The 15,054-nt window shown below is 53.0% G+C and overlaps 6 protein-coding genes across 7 annotated transcripts; 5 read left to right on the top strand and 1 right to left on the bottom strand.

Moving 5' to 3' along the window:
- Positions 1–344: 344 nt before the first annotated feature.
- CKM354_000056900 (NADPH-adrenodoxin reductase) lies at positions 345–2,016 on the top strand (the record flags this gene model as incomplete). The annotated part of the gene is made up of 2 exons (XM_044795659.1): positions 345–644; positions 706–2,016. 2 exons carry the CDS (start codon positions 345–347, stop codon positions 2,014–2,016), a joined length of 1,611 nt encoding a protein of 536 aa, XP_044651594.1.
- An 848-nt stretch (positions 2,017–2,864) lies between these two features.
- CKM354_000056800 (phosphatidate cytidylyltransferase) lies at positions 2,865–4,499 on the top strand (the record flags this gene model as incomplete). Its single annotated transcript, XM_044795658.1, has 4 exons — positions 2,865–3,107; positions 3,162–3,531; positions 3,583–3,837; positions 3,895–4,499. 4 exons carry the CDS (start codon positions 2,865–2,867, stop codon positions 4,497–4,499), a joined length of 1,473 nt encoding a protein of 490 aa, XP_044651593.1.
- Positions 4,500–5,408: 909 nt separating this feature from the next.
- On the top strand, positions 5,409–8,261 carry CKM354_000056700 (uncharacterized protein; the record flags this gene model as incomplete). Its single annotated transcript, XM_044795657.1, has 4 exons — positions 5,409–5,630; positions 5,690–5,969; positions 6,022–7,723; positions 7,781–8,261. 4 exons carry the CDS (start codon positions 5,409–5,411, stop codon positions 8,259–8,261), a joined length of 2,685 nt encoding a protein of 894 aa, XP_044651592.1.
- Positions 8,262–8,687: 426 nt separating this feature from the next.
- Positions 8,688–9,512, top strand: CKM354_000056600 (bifunctional precorrin-2 dehydrogenase/sirohydrochlorin ferrochelatase MET8; the record flags this gene model as incomplete). The annotated part of the gene is made up of 2 exons (XM_044795656.1): positions 8,688–8,786; positions 8,853–9,512. The coding sequence occupies 2 exons, from the start codon at positions 8,688–8,690 to the stop codon at positions 9,510–9,512; spliced, it is 759 nt and encodes a 252-aa protein (XP_044651591.1).
- Positions 9,513–9,852: 340 nt separating this feature from the next.
- On the top strand, positions 9,853–12,065 carry CKM354_000056500 (uncharacterized protein; the record flags this gene model as incomplete). 2 transcript variants are annotated; one of them, XM_044795654.1, is made up of 4 exons in its annotated part: positions 9,853–10,149; positions 10,207–10,229; positions 10,294–11,189; positions 11,254–12,065. In XM_044795654.1, 4 exons carry the CDS (start codon positions 9,853–9,855, stop codon positions 12,063–12,065), a joined length of 2,028 nt encoding a protein of 675 aa, XP_044651589.1. The 2 variants fall into 2 exon arrangements, with proteins under 2 accessions (XP_044651589.1, XP_044651590.1); XM_044795655.1 differs by having other exon boundaries at positions 11,236–12,065.
- A 958-nt stretch (positions 12,066–13,023) lies between these two features.
- On the bottom strand, positions 13,024–13,752 carry CKM354_000056400 (uncharacterized protein; the record flags this gene model as incomplete). Its single annotated transcript, XM_044795653.1, has 1 exon — positions 13,024–13,752. The coding sequence occupies one exon, from the start codon at positions 13,750–13,752 to the stop codon at positions 13,024–13,026; it is 729 nt and encodes a 242-aa protein (XP_044651588.1).
- Between the last annotated feature and the right edge of the window lie 1,302 nt (positions 13,753–15,054).

Here is a 15,054-nt window from a genome sequence, read left to right as displayed (position 1 = left end):
CAATGCTATTGTTGCTGCGCGAGCTGCCTGCTAGTAGCGACTGTCGATGCGGGAGGACTGATGAACGAGAAAAGTGTCGCAGAGGAATGTAATAAGAGCAATAGCGCGTGGCCACAGAGGTCCAAGAGGTCAACTAGTGGTCGCTCTGGTGCCAGGATGATGAGATGGTCGTAAGGATCCTCCTCACCATTTGTTGACGGATTGGTTGTTTCCCTAGCAATAATCAACGGCTAGGCCGAAAATAGACTTATCGCGCTAGCATGGGCGCATGCTTGGTGACGATGCGGCAGCAAGCTTTCCGATCTCGCTCCGACTTTCTCTGCGACATCACATTTCCGGTACTCATGTCGGCGGGGACGACGGCGGTGTGGGTGTGCAGACGCTGTCAGAGCGCAGCGCGTTCTCATGGCACCATCGCGAGGCCGACGGTCGCTCGACATGCCGGCACACGACCGTACAGCGTGGAGAGCACACAGCAACGCCCGCTGCACCTCGCCATCATCGGAGCAGGACCGGCGGGCTTCTATTCAGCATACAGACTGCTGAAGAATCTGCCAGACGCCCGTGTGGACATGTACGAGGGATTGCCATCGCCATACGGTTTGGTCCGCTTCGGAATTGCTCCAGACCATCCAGAAGCAAAGGTGCGACAGCCATCAATGCCGACAGCAGAGTAGAGAACTGATAGGTGAGTTCTGGTGACAGAAATGCTCAGAGACACTGCCAGATGTGGCTAAATATCCGGGTTTCCAATATGTTGGCAATGTTCCCATCGGCAATGAGCCGGGTCAGTTGCCACTAACCACTCTAGCACCGCACTACGATGCTGTCTTGTTCGCGTACGGCGCTTCCAAGGACAAGACTTTGAACCTTCCTGGAGAGAGCTTGAGGAACGTCCTTTCTGCAAGAGCTTTCGTAGGCTGGTACAATGGCCTTCCAGAGCATGCGGATCTCAACCCAGACTTGCAGGCTGGAGAGACTGCGATCGTGATCGGGCAAGGAAATGTTGCTTTGGACGTTGCAAGAATGCTTCTCATGGACTTGAACGAGCTCAAGAAAACAGACATCGCCGAGCATGCTGTAGAGGCTTTGAGCAAGAGCAGGGTGAGAGATGTGAAGATCATTGGACGGAGAGGACCACTGCAGGCGCCATACACAATCAAAGAACTGAGGGAGCTTATGAATCTGCCCAGAGTGGGCTTCGTGCCGCCACCTGAGGGCTGGGAAGAGCTCATTCAGGTGGAGCGGAAGAAGTTGCCTCGACAATTGAAACGCATCGCCGAGTTGCTCGAAAAGGGAAGCAAGACACCGATCGAGCGAGCAGAAAAGGCCTGGCAGCTAGGATATCTGAGATCACCTACGGAGTTTCTCTCAAGGAATGGAAATGCTCTAGACGCCGTCGGCTTTGAGGGAACGGAATACGTGGCATCTCCAAAGGACTCTGTCATCTCCGGCGATCCTGAACAGACACTAAACGCGCTTCGAGGACTTCGAGTAAAGCCAGCCGAGCCCGCGAAACGAACATCAATTGGAGCGTCACTTGCTTTCCGCAGCATCGGATACGAGTCCGAGCCAATCGCTGGAATGGATCAAATTGGCGTGCCATTCGATAAGAAGAAAGGCATCATACCGAACGATCGTTATGGCCGCGTACTCTCACCCGATCTCGGGCCCGGCGAGTTGACTGCAGGGCACGTACCAGGCATGTACTGTGCAGGCTGGGTGAAGCGCGGGCCTACGGGTGTGATAGCGAGCACCTTAGACGATGCATTCACAACTGCAGATGTCATCGTCAGTGACTGGCGGAAGAACGTGAAATTTAATGATGGAGTAGGCGAGAAGAAGCGAGGCTGGGAGGATGTGAAGAAGCTTGCTGAGAATCGGGGATTAAGGCCGATCAATTGGCAGGACTGGGAGAAGATTGACGCCGAAGAGGTCCGAAGGGGACGAGCGAAGGGAAAGGAGAGGGAGAAGTGTAGGACAGCAGAGAAAATGGTGAAGATTCTCGACGGCTGAACTGTCGGCATCACGATACGCTTGTACATAGGATCCGCTTCACTTGCGAAAGTCGTCCAGGGCGGAACTGCCAGTATAGATGTAATGATAGGAGCGATGCAGCGAAAGAGGCGCATGTGTACCACATAGAGTCTCTTACGAGCCGCACCTGCAATACCACATATATGTGCCAGAGATGGCAAGCTCTCATCAAGTTTGGACTCTCCACGGACAGGTTGATAATCAGTAGCGGTCCTGGCGGAGGCGCAACTCATTTGGGCTGCATGGACGGCCGGCGGCTATTCAAGCTCCGTGACTTCCGATCTTTCGAAGGGCTGGAATCGAAGCAACAGCGCACCGGGCCCGAGCAGGTGCCATCCTCCAGCTGGCCTCTGGTCCGAGATATATGACTGCCTCTCCCACAGTGTCGCTGGAGTTGGAGCGGAAGCAAGCTCGTGTTCGTTCCCGGCGCACGCATCACAAGCTCGCCAAGGGTTCATCTCACAGCCTCGCTGCGTTGTGACGTTGTTAGAGCTGGCCAGGATTACGTTCCCTTAGTGCTCCACTCCTTCTCTTTTCATGACAGCAATAGTTTTCTGCCTAACCATCCGTCCTCGCCCTGACCGCGAGAGTATGCACGCTCAACACCGATTCCGCGCCTGAACGAACATCGCGTTTGCGACAACTTTGTGCGACCGCGTCGAACACGTGCTGCGGCACTAGCTACTCAGCTCTCCCGCGCACGTCCGGCAGGCAGCAAACAGGAAAGGACGACACTGCGCGACGAACGACCCGGGACTGGACACAGTCGCGCATTCAGGCCGTGACACCACTTCTCCTACCGATAGGACAACCGCCATCAGACAGCCATGACCAAATCGAAGAAGGATATCAAGTTCAACCACCGGGAACGGAGGTTGAGCAAGAGCAGCATGTCAGACATCAACTATGAGTCGCCCAACGAGTCGAGAAGTCCGACGCGAAGAGTGAATGCATCGAAGAGCAGTGACCATAATGGGTCCGTCAGCAGGTCCCGGGAAGACATCAGGCCAATCGCGGAGAGAACAGACACGACCGCGAGTGGATGGCAGACGGAGAATGAGGACGAGAAAGTACGTCGTGGAGACAGGAGACCTGGCGATACCGAACTGACAAGTAGCGAGCAGACAGAAGTCAAGCCCCAGTCTGAATACGAGAAGAAGAAACAGACCTTCATCACACGAGCGATATGGACCTTCGTGATGATTGCCATTTTCTTCATCGGCATGTTCGCAGGCCACATCTACATGATTATCATCGTGACCGCGTGCCAAATCATCTCCTTCAAAGAGGTCATCAACATCGCCAACGTTCCAAGCAGAGCTCGATCACTTCGATTCACGAAAACACTGAACTGGTACTTCCTCGGAACGACGATGTACTTTCTCTATGGCGAAAGCGTCATATACTACTTCAAGCACATTGTTCTGATCGATCGAGTGCTACTCCCATTTGCGACACACCACCGGTTCATCAGCTTCATGCTCTACATTCTGGGTACGTGAACCCGCAAGCGTCGCTAGTGCAGCACTGACATTCATTACGCAGGCTTCGTATTCTTCGTTGGCTCGCTGCAGAAAGGCCACTACAAATTCCAATTCACACAGTATGCCTGGACTCATATGGCCCTCTACCTGATTGTGGTCCAAGCACATTTCATCATGAACAACATCTTCGAAGGCATGATCTGGTTCTTCCTGCCCGTCAGCTTGGTCATCATCAATGATATCTTTGCATACATTTGCGGAATTACTTTTGGCCGGACACAGTTGATCAAGCTCAGCCCCAAGAAAACTGTCGAAGGTATGAAGAAGCGGCTTGGAAGTTTTGATCTTCGCATACATACTAACTAGCTCACAGGATTTGTTGGCGCATGGATCTGTACCATTCTCCTGGGCTTCTTCTTCACCAACATCCTCATGCGATCGAAGTACTTCATTTGCCCGGTTAACGACCTCGGAGCGAACATTTTCACCGGTCTCGAGTGTGACCCTAACCCAGTCTTCATTGCGCACACCTACTTCTTGCCATTCATTCCACACAGCTGGGACTTCCTTCCGCAGACCGTGGTAATCTCGCCGATTCAGTTCCACATCATCGTACTGGCGTCCTTCGCATCCTTGATAGCGCCATTCGGCGGTTTCTTCGCCTCCGGTCTCAAGCGCACATTCAACATCAAGGACTTCGGCGACTCTATTCCGGGCCACGGAGGCATGACGGACAGAATGGATTGTCAGTTCATCATGGGTTTCTTCAGTTTCATGTATTACCAGAGCTTCATCGCTCAACACAAGGCGAGCGTGGGCGGAGTCTTGGAGACAGCAATCACTGGTCTCTCGGCTGATGAGCAGATCGCGCTGGTCAAGGGCCTTACTCAGCATCTCTACAACCAAGGGCATGTTGGACATCAGGTGATAGACTACCTGAGCGAGAACCTCGCGGCTGTGCGTTTGGCCAGGAGGTGAAGTTGAAGCGTTTGATCGCCAAAGACCACAGTTTTCGATTCTGCAATTTGTGAATGATTGATTGGTATGATGTGCATGGGTAGTGAGAGCTGTACACCGTCTCACCGATGACTAGATGCACAAGAGAAGCCGCATGAGCTATACTGTGTGAGCTCTACTTGTGCTGAAGCAACCACGTTTTCTGCCGCGTGCTGCTTGGCACGTCGATTTCAACCACTGTGCCTACCCATCTCATTTCAACTGCATGCCGAGTCAAGCACAATGGCAATATTCCTTGCCCAAACCTACTCCACAGCTCAGCTGAGGCTCATGCCCACAATTCTGCAGCATTGTGCAGCCGCTGACGAGGACGTGATGCTTCCACAGCTGTCTGCACACGAGATGCTTGCATTGAGAGTGCATGGGAAGTGGATCCATGTCCCCCAAACGAGCCCAGAACTCCGTTGCTGAGCGCCCCGAGACGGCTGGGCATCTGGAGAAGCGCCGAAGCGACGGAGTTCAGTCGAGCCATGGTCGTCGCACGTCCAATGACACGCCGTCTGCCGTCTGCATGTGCCTCCGCTCGCCATAGCGCCCTCCGCACCGCGTGCTGAGCACTCAAAATAACCTTCCAAGGTCCATGTCAATCGGCGTCAATCATCGATGGAGCAGTCGTCACCGCCTCCCTCCCGCGGTGAGCTCTTACCCCGCCATCCACCATGGCAGTACCACCAATTGCGACGTGTAAGCACTTGCAACGCGTTGAACGACCTGCAGGCAATGGCGCCAATCTTGAGCTCGGGCTAGGTCCTTTGTAAACATACAGCTTCCTCGATTTTTCAATCACTTCCTCGACAGTCTCTTCGGCAGGACCATTGACTGCCAACGACTTGAGCGGGGTTGACTTCACAGCAGCACTCTGCTTCATCTATGCCCATCATGGCTTCAGCAGCGGCTACCAACGACGCGAAGCCCACTCGCGAGAGGAAGCCCTCCTCATCGGCGCCGATCACGGACTTTCAGGGACCTGTTGGGCCGTCTGGCATTTCGAGGCCAAAGCACAAGCGAACCGTCACGGGCTTTGGTCCTCAAGAGATCAAGAGCGTGGAGGCGAGCATCCCAGAGCCACAGCGGGAGGCATGGAGAAAATACGTGAGCACTTCCTGATCATCGCTGACACGCAAGCAATCGCTAATGGAAATAAATTACAGTCCGCATCTGAGTTCAAGTCCAAGGACGAATTTGACAGAGATGTTGTGCGACATATCGAGACTACTCTCGCCAGATCGCTCTTCAATTGCGATGAGGCTGCAGCATACTCGGGCACTGCCCTAGCTTTCCGAGATCGTTTGATCATTGAATGGAACAGGACACAGCAAAACCAGACCTACGCTGATCCAAAGCGTGTCTACTATCTCTCATTGGAGTTCTTGATGGGACGAGCTCTTGACAATGCCATGCTCAACACTGGCATGAAAGATGTTGCTAGAGGTATGTCTACTGGTGAACCATACTCACGCAGAGGCTGACAAGCTATTTACAGAGGGTCTGCACGACTTGGGATTCCGCATGGAGGACATCATCTCCCAAGAGCGCGATGCAGCTCTGGGCAACGGCGGTCTCGGTCGTCTCGCGGCCTGCTTCCTCGATTCCCTCGCCACTCTCAACTACCCCGCCTGGGGCTACGCCCTGCGCTACCGATACGGCATCTTCAAGCAAGAGATCATTGACGGATACCAAGTCGAGATTCCAGACTACTGGCTCGACTTCAATCCTTGGGAATTCCCAAGACACGATGTCACTGTAGACATTCAATTCTACGGAAATGTGAGAAAGTACACAGACGAGAATGGCAAGCAAATCAGCGTGTGGGAGAATGGCGAGATCGTCACTGCTGTCGCATACGATGCTCCGGTCCCAGGATACAACACATCGACAACAAACAACCTTCGTCTGTGGTCTAGCAAGGCTTCGGGAGGCGAGTTTGACTTCACCAAGTTCAACTCTGGAGAATATGAAGCATCTGTCGCGGATCAGCAGCGCGCGGAGACCATCTCCGCCGTGTTGTACCCCAACGACAGCTTGGAGCGTGGCAAGGAGCTTCGCCTGAAGCAACAATACTTCTGGTGTGCTGCATCGCTCTTTGACATTGTCCGTCGATTCAAAAAGTCCAAGAAGGCCTGGAAGGAATTCCCGAACCAAGTCGCGATTCAGCTAAACGACACCCACCCGACCCTTGCTATTCCTGAACTCCAACGCATCTTGATCGACCAAGAAGGTCTCGACTGGGACGATGCGTGGAGCATTGTGCAGAAGACATTTGGCTACACCAACCACACCGTGCTTCCAGAAGCTCTCGAGAAGTGGTCCGTACCGCTCCTTCAGCACTTGCTCCCACGTCACCTCCAAATCATCTACGACATCAATCTCCAATTCCTACAGTACGTGGAAAGGAACTTTCCAAAGGACCGAGACATGCTTGGACGTGTCTCGATCATCGAGGAATCGCAGCCGAAGATGGTTCGCATGGCCTACCTCGCAGTTATTGGCTCGCACAAGGTCAATGGTGTCGCTGAGCTGCACTCCGATCTCATCAAGACTACTATCTTCAAGGACTTCGTGAAGATCTATGGCCCAGACAAGTTCACTAATGTCACCAACGGGATCACTCCACGCAGATGGCTTCACCAAGCCAACCCACGCTTGTCTGAGCTGATCGCCAGCAAGCTTGGCGGCCACGATTTCCTCAGCGACCTTACGCTCCTCAACAAGCTTGAGGCGTATACTGATGACAAGGACTTCCGCAAGGAGTTCCAAGAGATCAAGTACGCGAACAAGGTCCGCTTGGCTAAGTACATCAAGGAGGCGAATGGCATCACAGTCAACCCAGCAAGCTTGTTCGACATCCAAGTGAAGCGTATGCATGAGTACAAGAGACAGCAGCTGAACATCTTTGGTGTGATTCACCGCTATCTGGAGCTCAAGGAGATGTCGCCTGAGGATCGCAAGAAGGTACAGCCTCGTGTCAGCATCTTCGGCGGCAAAGCTGCACCAGGATACTGGATGGCAAAGACTGTCATTCATTTGATCAATCAAGTCAGCCAAGTCGTAAACAATGACAAGGACATCGGAGATCTGCTCAAGGTTGTGTTCTTGGAAGACTATAACGTCTCCAAAGCAGAGATCATTGTGCCAGCCAGCGACATTTCAGAGCACATTTCAACTGCTGGAACGGAAGCTTCAGGGTAAGTGATTGACATGTCAGATCCCGGAGGATTAGAACCTTACTAACATTGATACAGTACTTCCAACATGAAGTTCGTCCTCAACGGTGGCCTTATCATTGGCACTTGCGATGGCGCCAACATCGAAATCACCCGTGAGATTGGTGAAGACAACATCTTCCTGTTTGGCAACCTTGCAGAAGATGTCGAAGACCTCCGTCACTCCCACTTCTACTCCGAATTCCACCTTGACCCTATGCTCGAGCGCGTTTTCAAGACCATCAAGGAGGGTCGCTTCGGTGACGCTGGCCAGTTCTCGGCTCTCGTCAACTCAATTGTGGATCATGGCGACTATTACCTTGTGTCCGACGACTTCAAGAGCTACGTTGACACTCAAAACCTCATTGATGAAGCGTACAAGAACCAGGAGGAGTGGCTGACCAAGACGATCACTTCTGTTGCCAGAATGGGTTTCTTCTCCAGCGACCGTTGCATCGACGAATATGCTGAGATGATCTGGAACGTCGAGCCTCTGCCACCGAAAGCCAATGGCGCTTAGGACCGCTACAGAGCCGTAAAAAGACTCGAACGGAAGTTCGATAAACTGAATGCGCTCCGAACAGAAGCAAAGGCTGCAGGTGTCGGACGTGGGGACTGGCTGAGCGACCTCAATACAAAAAGTAAAGGAAAGACCAAGTACAGGCGGGCAGGATAATCCATCATGCATTTGTAATGACGCAATGACCTTTTTCATCTTTGATACCAGCTCTCGTTGACTGTGATGAATGTCGCTCGATATATTGTCCTCAGCTCGAATCTGTCACAGGCTTGAAATGGGCGGAGCCAGGGCCGATGTGCTAAGGCAGGATTCCGTCATCAATATTCACGGATGCTTTGACTTTCTCCGGCCTTATCGCTAGACGATTGTGCATTGGGCTTCTTTCCTTTCACCTCCCACGGTCCCACATCCTTTGCACAAATTGACATGGCAAAAGAAGAGTTTCCCAAAGTCGAAGGCGGCGGCTCGCTGATCCTCGCCTGGCAAGTCCGGAATAAGAAAGTACTCGTCGTTGGCGGCGGCGAGGTGAGTTGCACGAGCCCACGCGACACTCTCTCCCTTTGCGCATACATATTGATGTTAACAATCCAGGTAGCAGCCGGCCGGATCCTGAACCTCCTCAACGCCGACGCAAAAGTCCTCCTTGTTGCCCCACGCGATGGCCTGAACCCCGAAGTCGCATACCGCGTCGAGCAGAAACAGGTCGAATACATCCCTCGGGTATTCCAGCCATGGGATCTCGACGACCCGGAAATCAGTATGGTACTTGTTGCGATCGACGACCCGGATGCGAGTAGTCGGCTATGGAAACTTTGCAAACAAAAGAGAATCCCGGCGAATATTGCAGATGTACCGCCGGAATGCGATTTCTACTTTGGATCTGTACATCGTGATGGGCCGTTGCAGATTATGGTCAGCACGAATGGCAATGGTCCAAAGATGGCGAATATTGTGAGGAGGCGGATCGCGGGCAGTTTGCCGCCAAATATGGGAGATGCGATTAAGAAGGTGGGAAAGCTGAGGAGGAAATTGAGGGAGATGGTGCCGGAGGTTGAGGCTGGGCCGAAGAGGATGGGGTGGATGTCGAAGGTTTGCGTGCAGTGGAGTTTGGAGGATTTGTGTGATATGGAGGAAGAGGATATGGAGCGGTTGTTGGAATGTTATGCTGACAATCGGGTGCCGAGTTTCACGGATATACGTGGACCGCCGTGGGAGTTTGATGGGAGTTTTGGTTGGGCGTGTGTTGTATGAGACGGGTTGGCTCTCTGCTTAAGCTAGATATACACAGCGAGGCGTTGGATAGGAATGCGATCGTGAGCTTCTACCTTCTATCTACCTCGTCCGGACTTGTCATGGTATTGACTGCTTGACTGGTGATTATCTTATCTTACTCGGAGCTGATTTGTTGCGCTTCACTTCGCCGGCTTAGCCCCACGTTTCGTTCAGTAGCTGCTGCTCCTCAGGCACTGACGCAGCCCACCGCCTGCTTCACGTTCTTGGGAGGATCACCCAGCACATCCGACTTGCGCGCCGGCCCAGCATGGAGGGCAGACCGGACGAGGAGTCTCCCGTCTCATGATAAGCTGCCAACATGGCTCAGCGTCGGAGTCTGGGCGGAGGTCGAGTGCTAGGGAGCGGCAAGAATCTCGCCCCAGCGACACCGTCCGCGTCGCCCGCGCCGCCCAAGAATGGGCAGCTGGCTCAGAGACCCGCCCTGCTCTCACCGTCGAATAGCTCGTTATCCCTCAGCTCCCGCGCCTCGAGTACGCCCATCACGACCGACACCGAGGATCTTACTTCGCGAGTAGCTCTTGACACCGATGGCGTGGCCCAAGCGGCAGCTGCGGCCACCAACCGCATGGTCTGTCCCATTTGCAATGAAGAGATGGTATGCTATGTAGAGGCAATATCGAATATTGGGACACCAGATGACTGACCGCAGTAGGTCACTCTTCTTCAGTTGAATAGGTAGGTACGCGCTTGCAGGATGGCTACTTGTCAGCGATGGGAACCCGCCTGACTCAAGGCATAGGCATATTGACGATAACCACGCGAATCTTGAACGTATCGAGCAACAGGAAGCTCAAGACTGGTTCAAGCAACAGATGACAAAGGCCAAAAAGTTCCAGCCGCTTGCCCTGATCAATCAGAAGTTGAGAGGGCTAGAGGTGTTCGAATCCAACAATGAGATTGCTGTCCCATCTCCACTTCCACGCATCGCCTCAGGCAGTCGCGACGCGTCGCCAGCACCAGCGCCCGTGCCCAAGGTGCAGGAAGCTCCGGACCCAGACGAGGTGGTCACTCGAGCGCATTGGCAACGGCCACGAGGGAACGATGCATGTTCAGATCCGATGTGCGGGAAGCGACTGGGAGCTGCCAATGGCCAGATCAACTGCAGGCACTGCGGCAGACTCTTTTGCGAAGAGCATACTATGTACCAGATGAAGCTATCCCGGTCTGCACAGCACGAGCCAGTGCGCGGCTTATGGTGCCGAGTATGCGAGACGTGCTACAAGAGCAGGCCTGGTTACAATGATCATCACGGCCTGGAGAGGAACCATTTCGATTTTTTCAGCAAGGTGCGGCGGAGGACAGTTGACAAGCAATACCTCGAAACGAGCCGACTTGAGACCAGGCTGACCAGACTCACACAATTACTTGCCGATCCGCCACCCCCGCCCGAGGAGAACAATAGAGCAAGCACTTATCTGTGGTCATCCATCGCCGGCAACAAATCACAAATCCGAGCTTTGGAACAGTCTGTTGTACCCTGGGAAGACGACACGAAGGTTGCGGAGTGCCCTTTTTGCCATCAGCCATTTTCACAATATACCTTCCGGAGGCATCATTGCCGAATATGCGGGCGAGTGGTCTGCGGAGATCCAGTTACATCGTGTTCTACGGAGATAGGTCTTGACGTGGCAACCAGTAAGTTGTCTCCTGCAGATCTCCCAACTTTGCTGATGTTGGGCAGCGGCTAATGTCGCATCAGAGAAACCTGGTGCCGAAAAGGTAGCAGTCGATGTACGGATGTGTAGGGACTGTCAACGGACGATCTTCAGTAAAGCCGACTTCGCGCGGGAACTGGACCAAACAACACCAGACCAGCGTGCATATAACAACCTCGTACAGTTCGAGCAAGGCATACGCCTATTGTTGCCCAAGTTCCAGCGACTGCTTGGGCCTTTGCAAGACCCAGAGAACCCTCCGTCGCCAGCACAGCTCGCTGATGCATCGAAGGTGCGCAAGCGACTCACAGAGGCTTTCACACAGTATGATGTCGCCGCACGACGAATACGAGATATGCCTACGGAAAGTCCAACACAGGAACGTCTACAAAAGGCTATTTATCTGCAAGCTTCCAACTTCTTGCATATCCATATGCTGCCGTTGAAGAGTCTTCCAAAGATTATGAAGCATGCGACACCAAATGGGTTGAGACAGCCACCGATGGCCGCAAACGGCAAGCCTCAAGGTGCACTGGCGACCATCAAGTATGATTCGATCGCCAACGGCAGCGCACATCGACCAGGCAGCAGTAGAGCAAGCAGCATGAGCTCGGAAGCTGTCACTGCCCTAGAAGCTGAAGAGAAAGAGCTCAAGCAACGCTTAATTGTGCTTGAAGAACAAAAGTTCATGGTGTCGGAAATGATCGCGGAGGCCAACAAACGAAGGAAATTCGATGAAGTCTCGGCACTGTCTTCCAACGTCGAAGAGATCTCGAAGGAGATTGATCAGATCCAGACACAAATATCTGGGATGGACTTTGCCAGCGCTTATATTGCTGATCAAGTGATCAAATGAGGCTGAGATGGTTTTCAAACGGAATTGGACCAAGACGCCAGGAGTATCATCGCGTAGCGCCACCGAGTTGGACAGCAAAGCATTAGGCATCAGTCTCATTATGATCATTGCGTTCGGTGTCTTGGACTCCAAAGTTCTTGGTGGTTGCATCCAGAAGTCATTGCCGATCGCTTCACCTGTCCGCCAAGTACAGTAGAGCTGCGCATTTTGCGCTCGATCAAGCGCCGAAGTGATTCAGATTTGGTTCACATAGAGCCCTGCAGTGGAGAAGAGATCAAATGGTAGAGTCGGGGCTGGGATCGAAGATTGGGAGGCCATTGGCTAAATGAAGATGAGATAATGCAAGTTTGCATGTGGGCAATGAATATCTCACACTCTGTAGAAGCCATCATCTAAGAGAAGAGGGATCAAAATCTTGACGACTCCATCTTCCTATAACTCCGCTGCCAGTCTGTGCTCACGTAGTCGCTACCTTGGATTTTTCGATAGACTTGCAGACTGGCTAGGATTTGCTATCTTGGGCAGTGTTCGAACTCGTCGGAATCCACCTGCTTCCTTGGTAGCATGGTGGGCTTGCATCAGATGAAGAGACGAAAGCTAAGTATACATAGCAGGCGAGAGATGAAAGTTGAGGCTGATAGCGATGAGAGACTTAATTATGAGTAATGTCTTATAGATTTATGAGTTGACCGTTACTATCAGTCTTCCTTCTTGCATTTTTCCATGCCCCGGTTAGCCAATGCTTCTTCCCAGACCCATCCCCTATCCCACCCAATCAATGCCCATTCCGCCACCCAGTATGCAACCCGTCCGCATTATCGTCATCACAGATAGTCGTTACATTCTGATGCACCCATCATTATCGTCTTCATTGCATCGTACATTCCTCTCGTTTGCCTCCCTTCAATCCAATTTCTCATACTCCTCTATCTGTTCTCGTGACGCTGACTTCTTCCGTTTAAAAACATCCCAACCAGGTGCAACGTCTGGGCGTGTAGCATGAGTATGAGTAGCAGCCTGCGAGACTATATCCGCCGCTGTACAAAGAAGTTCCGTACCATGGGCGCCAAGGCCAGTAACCTGATCCACCAATGTTGACCCTGGCGCCGAAATTGAAGAGCCCACCGAGGTTCAGCCCACCTGAGATCAAAAGGTCTTCCTTATTGGCTGCGTCTTTGTTATTCGCTGCGTCCGGGTTCTGCTGAGCGTGTTGAGCATCGGTGTTCTGAGCGTCTTGTGCTGTAGCTTGACCATTCGTGGCGGCCTGAGCGTTTTGCACTTGGGCGGTATCGGCATTGGTCTGCTGCTGAGCAGCGTTCTGAGCTTGAGCAGCATTCTGGGCTTGGACATCGTTTTGAGCTTGTACAGCATCGGTTTTCTGGGTGTCCTGAGTCGCAGCTTGAGCGTTCTGCACCTGAGCCGCGTTGACATTAGCCTGTTGAGCAGCGGCGTCTTGGGCCTGTGTAGCGTCGGTCTTCTGGGTGTCTTGGGTAGCTGCCTGGGCATTCTGCAATTGGGCAGCATTGGCATTTGCTTGTTGCGCGGCGGCAGCCTGGGCCTGTACGGTCTGATCATCTCGAGACTGCAGATGCTTGAAGCCGTCCTGGAACGCCAATGGCATTGGCCCAGCTGCGACCTGAGAGATGGCAGTGGAGGCGAGGAGGATGGTGGCGACCTTGAGCTGCATAGTTGCTGGCGATTGGTCTTGTCTTGATTCCTTGTGATTATTTGGAGGTGATCAAAGGAAACTGGTCGACTTCGGAAGGCCCGGCCTTGAGATGCGAGGAGATAGGAAACTGGTGCTTCTGTTGCTAAGATGCTAAGAGGCTTGTGTTGCTTGATGCTCTTGTCTGGCGTTGGCGATGGCCATTCTTATACCAAGTCGTTCATCCGTCTCTATCGAAGGTTTCTGTCGGTTCACAAACACACTGCTAACATTAGTTGACTTTCAGTGCATTGTTGTTCCGCTCACGGACGGACTCGGCACCCAAAAGTCGATGTCTTCGATGCCGTTATGTTGACCAGGAGCCTTGGCAGCCGGTCGCGAGAATAGCCTCATTCGACAGGCTCGAAAAACGCCGTTTGGTAGAATTAGCAGAAGAGTTCGGATGCCTGGTCAGCCTTACAGCATTCCGCGCCGTTGATTCGAGTATCGTTCTGTGTTGGTCCTGTACCCATGTGAAGCTTGAAGTGCTCGAACCCTTCGACTAAGAATAGTGACCTTCTCAACTCGGCCACGACAGGGGTACAGCTGCAGCACAAACTTTCACTTTGTCCGAATTCTGAAAACGCCAAGAGTGCACATCCATCAGTATAACATGTATGCGGAGAATAGCCGCGCATGTTCTCCAGCTCCCTCCTGACCGCCAACATCCGATACCTAAGCTAGAGGCCTGTAGCCAGAGCTTGAACAAGCTTCGGCAAAGCTGCAGCTTCGGTCCAGCCTTTTGGTTTGCTGCTGGTTTTGCCTGTGTAGGGCATACAGCCTGTCGCCTGCCTTCGGGGATCGGATAGCATGGTATGTCTCGCTCTCTGGGAGGCTGCAACCTTTTGGCAGTCAACTGAGGGCAGCTTATTGGCGGGAGAGCCCCGAAAAGTTCTGGAGCTAATATGCCCTGAACTCGCGTATGCAGTCGGCAGACTGTACAGCATGCTGCCAAAGGACGACCCTCGACGCCCATTGCCCCGAACGAGTTGCGGCCGCGTGTGTTGGTCCTCACCTGAGCGTCAAACCACTCCACCTGTTGCTGCTGGTCGGAAAGTCTCGCGAGACTGTTCCGGCAATCGCAGTGCGCCACTCGTCTTTGGGTAGCGCTTGGATCCTAATGGGGATGTTGCACATTTGCGGAGCATGTTCGCCGTGTTGAGATACAGCAAGACGACAGGTAATGCCGGAAGCATTGCTGTGCTGGCGGATGGAAAGTCGAGTTCGTCCATCGCTCAGGCTGTGTGTAACAGAGGCTTTGTTGGCAGATCACACCCGGGTTGC

Source organism: Cercospora kikuchii (genome assembly GCF_019650295.1).
Source record: "Cercospora kikuchii DNA, contig_00001, whole genome shotgun sequence".
NCBI lineage: Eukaryota > Fungi > Ascomycota > Dothideomycetes > Mycosphaerellales > Mycosphaerellaceae > Cercospora > Cercospora kikuchii.
The sequence above is the reverse complement of the archived record's forward strand: the minus strand, read 5'-3'. Positions and strand labels throughout refer to the sequence as shown.